Below are 3,481 nucleotides of genomic sequence, written 5' to 3'. Positions count from 1 at the left end.
GGGGCGCCGAGGCGGGAGCTCTCTGGGCTCCTCTTCCCATCTGGGGTCCGGCGCTGGAAATCGTTTTGTTTGTTGTGTGTCTGCTGCTGCCCCGGGTGCCCTGCGCCTCCGCGGGGCTTTGTGTAAAAGACTTTGAGAAGCAGTTGAAGGCTGCAGTCAGATCTCTTCAGTTTCTCTTTTCAGGCTCAAAATTAGCTCTGTCAGCCATTAGAGGGCCATTGCAGGGTCCAGTACCAAGAAGCAAGCGGCTTCCAGTGGGGGGGCTATTTAAAATCATGCAGTTACGCAAACCGTGATTTTAAAAAGAGCAATTTATAGAATATGTGTATAAGAAAAAACGCACAAATCGAGCCATAGCTTCCCTTCACTTACTCATAGACGATACTGCTGCAGAAAAGGTTGGCCATAACGTGTTAAAAAAGGAGGAGGAAGTAAAATGCATAAAGTGCAGTGGACAGTCAAGTAATTTTCCAGATCCTGACAGCAAACTATTTGTCATGAAATCAGATGTCTCCTGACAAGGCTTAGAAAGTTGCCAACATTCGAGTGAACACAGTTGAAACTGATCTGCTAATAAAATTGCTGTTTTAATAATGCTGTTCAGAACCCTCCAGGACAGAAGGACTTTGCCCTAAGGTGAAAGGCTGTTTCAAATCTTCTTTCATAAAATTGGGTTGATGCCTGGATGTAGTCTTTACAAAAAGGTGCCTTGCAGGACAGAAAACCTCAAATGTAAAATAATTATTCTCATACATGAGCTCAGGACATACGAAATAACAATTTATATGGAAAGATTAATACATTACACAGTAAAGGTTCTGTTTCGAAAAAACTTAGTTCAGAAATAAATTATTGCACATACTATGTCATTGGTCTCACTCCTGCTCTTCCATAGTGCTCTTTTCATTCAGTTTACATGTCCAAGGAGGAGGGACTTCAATCACTTTTAAAAGGTATCTGCTTTTGTGGGCTGATATGTCATTGTGGCAAGAAGGTGGTGATGTACAAAGGCTTAATATTTACAAGCCCTGTTTCAAATGAGGTAAGAGACCAATAATGTAGCTGATGTTTTGATAGGAATGTAAATTAGGATGATAAGATAAAGATGGCCTGCCTCTGCAACAATTTTTTTTTGTTAACTGACAGAACAGGATTTGACAAGGTTTTGTTGGGTTTTTTTTTTATCTTTATGAAGTGGCTTGCTGGTACGAGCCTCTTCTGTGCTGGATATGATCAATTACAGAAGCTGCTCAGTCTCCTTGACACTAAACAAGACTTTGTTTAATGCATTCTCAGAGCCTGTGAAATCTTGCTTGAACTAGAAGGTCAGCCAGTCTCTAGCAGCTGCTGAACAGAGCAAACAAGTTAGTTCAAGGTGGTGACAGATCTGCTTGTTGTGAGAGTAAAGCTGCCTTTTTACTCTTTAACTTTGTTTTTTTTTTATCACAAACATTCAGAAGGTGTTTTTCAGTTATAAGTATTTGGTAGATATTAATGGAGCTATTCTCATCACATGCCAGTAGATGTGGAAAGTAATGGATTCCACTGCGTAGGTAGAATCTTAATTATACTTACTTTTTCCAAGGTCAGAGCGGAAGTGTATAAGGCTTCTCTTCACATAGAGTTGACTTGAGTATTGTCCTTTATGTATAGTGGCTGTGTGTACAAAGTGGTAGCTTAAGTTAGCACAGCTTGTGGTTTTTGCAGTATAGCTCCTGCTATTCTAGCTAACTTAAATCACAAAGATTCTTCGAATTAAAATATACTCCACAGCAGAGGGAAGCAAGGTTTGGATCCTTCTTCAGTTCCTAATTCCGTATGAGAAACCTGTAAGTGTGCTACTGGAAGTAAAGGCTATACAATGCTACAGCTAGCTTACTAATATCCCTTTTAAACTGATGCTACTTCTGATTGTCTTAAATAGCTTGTAAATCTCCTGTGCAGCACATGAAGATACGGAATCATTGTACTTTCTGACTTTCTTTAAACCAGAATGTACGACTGCTGTATTTTGTTGCTCTATAAAATCAGAACACAGCAGCAACAGTTATGATCACAGGAAGAATTTGCTGTGTTGTCTGATTTTGAGAAGATGACAGCACAGTAAAAGAGCTGAAAAGCAATACTAGTGTCACACTGACAGTGGGCTTTTGGGGTAGTTTGATTTCTGGTGCATTTCTGGTACTTGTAAGTCATCAAGAAAAATGAAAAGTCTTATTTCCTATTATGGAAACACTGACAAATGACTTGTCAATTTTCCATGATCTTTGACTTCACAGATAATAATCTTGTAATTCTCACTGATGATGGAGATAAATATAATCAGTTCCCTTGATTTTAAATGGGAATATAAAATTCTATCCTGAAGTGGCCATCCTGTTTTACTGCACTGATGTTTCTTGGTTGCTTCATAATTTCAGTCATGTCCATGTCAGAAAACTTTGCATAAGTTTTTTCCTAATCCCTTCAGACAATGCAGGACATTTTTATTTATTCCTCTGTTTAACAGGGCTCAGACCATCATGAAGGCTCGTTTGAAAGGAGCCCAAACAGGTCGTAACCTCTTGAAGAAAAAATCTGATGCTTTGACGCTTCGATTCAGGCAGATCCTTAAGAAAATTATTGAGGTAGGTAAATTAAAATTTTCCTCCGTTTGGCTCATTTTATTTGAAATCTGTCTGTTCTGTCAGTTGTACATTCCCATTCTGCTAACTTCATTAGGTAGGCTGGAATGTAGGACAACTTTGTGGATAGCCTGTTTGTTGTAAGTGAGGCTACTGAGGACAGATGAGCAGAATTATGTTTTCCTGGCTGCAACGATAAAGAAATTTTGTAAGACTTAATATTCTTCACCTCTTTCCAACCAGTGCTAGGCTCTGCTTTCTTTTGTGTCCGAAGTTCCCTATCATCTCTTCTACATTACAGGAAATTTGCTCTGATGCTGCCAAATACTTTAGGAGTGGATTTAACATGTTCTGTAGCCCTATTTTTGTTGCTTTATCTGGCTTGAGAGGGTACTGGAGATCTATGATGTTTCCTGCATGACTAGGTACATGACTAGAAAGCAGAAGTTTTGTCCAGATGGAACTTGTTCCTTTATGAAGAAACACTGAGTCCTGCTTCTTCCTTTGCAACATGAATGACAAATCTAGGATACTCAGTAGAGCCTAATATGGCTTGTTCTGTTCTACCATACTACATGGGTTTTAGTTGTACTGTTTTGGCTGCGACTGCTATGATATCCATGGTTAACAGTAGTGCTTTGTTGCCATGCTGTAAACAAACTCTTGGCACTCTGTATCTTGTTTCCTATAGACTGTCTAATACACAAAGGCTCTTGCTTCTCAGTAGCATGTTTTTTAGCTTCAACGGCTTCAAATGTGTAAAAATTGGGAAAAAATGGAGTAGGAGAGCACAGCTTCACAAAGCCATATACGTCTGTATGTTGAAAAACAACTTCAGCTGTCTTACAGTACTCAGT

General features: G+C 39.2%; 1 protein-coding gene across 1 annotated transcript in view; it reads left to right on the top strand.

Annotated features, from left to right (window-relative positions):
• Positions 1 to 2,515: 2,515 nt before the first annotated feature.
• The window catches only part of ATP6V1D (ATPase, H+ transporting, lysosomal 34kDa, V1 subunit D), a 7,176-nt gene continuing 6,210 nt past the window's right edge, over positions 2,516 to 3,481 (top strand). The window contains exon 1 of the mRNA XM_009579964.1: positions 2,516 to 2,627. Coding sequence (XP_009578259.1) covers positions 2,523 to 2,627 — 105 coding nt within the window. The 5' untranslated portion in view covers positions 2,516 to 2,522. The remainder of the gene's footprint in view (positions 2,628 to 3,481) is intronic.

This window comes from Fulmarus glacialis, unplaced genomic scaffold (assembly GCF_000690835.1).
Source record: "Fulmarus glacialis isolate BGI_N327 unplaced genomic scaffold, ASM69083v1 scaffold38626, whole genome shotgun sequence".
Lineage (NCBI taxonomy): Eukaryota > Metazoa > Chordata > Aves > Procellariiformes > Procellariidae > Fulmarus > Fulmarus glacialis.
Note: the sequence above shows the minus strand (reverse complement) of the source record. Positions and strands in the feature narration are given on the sequence as shown.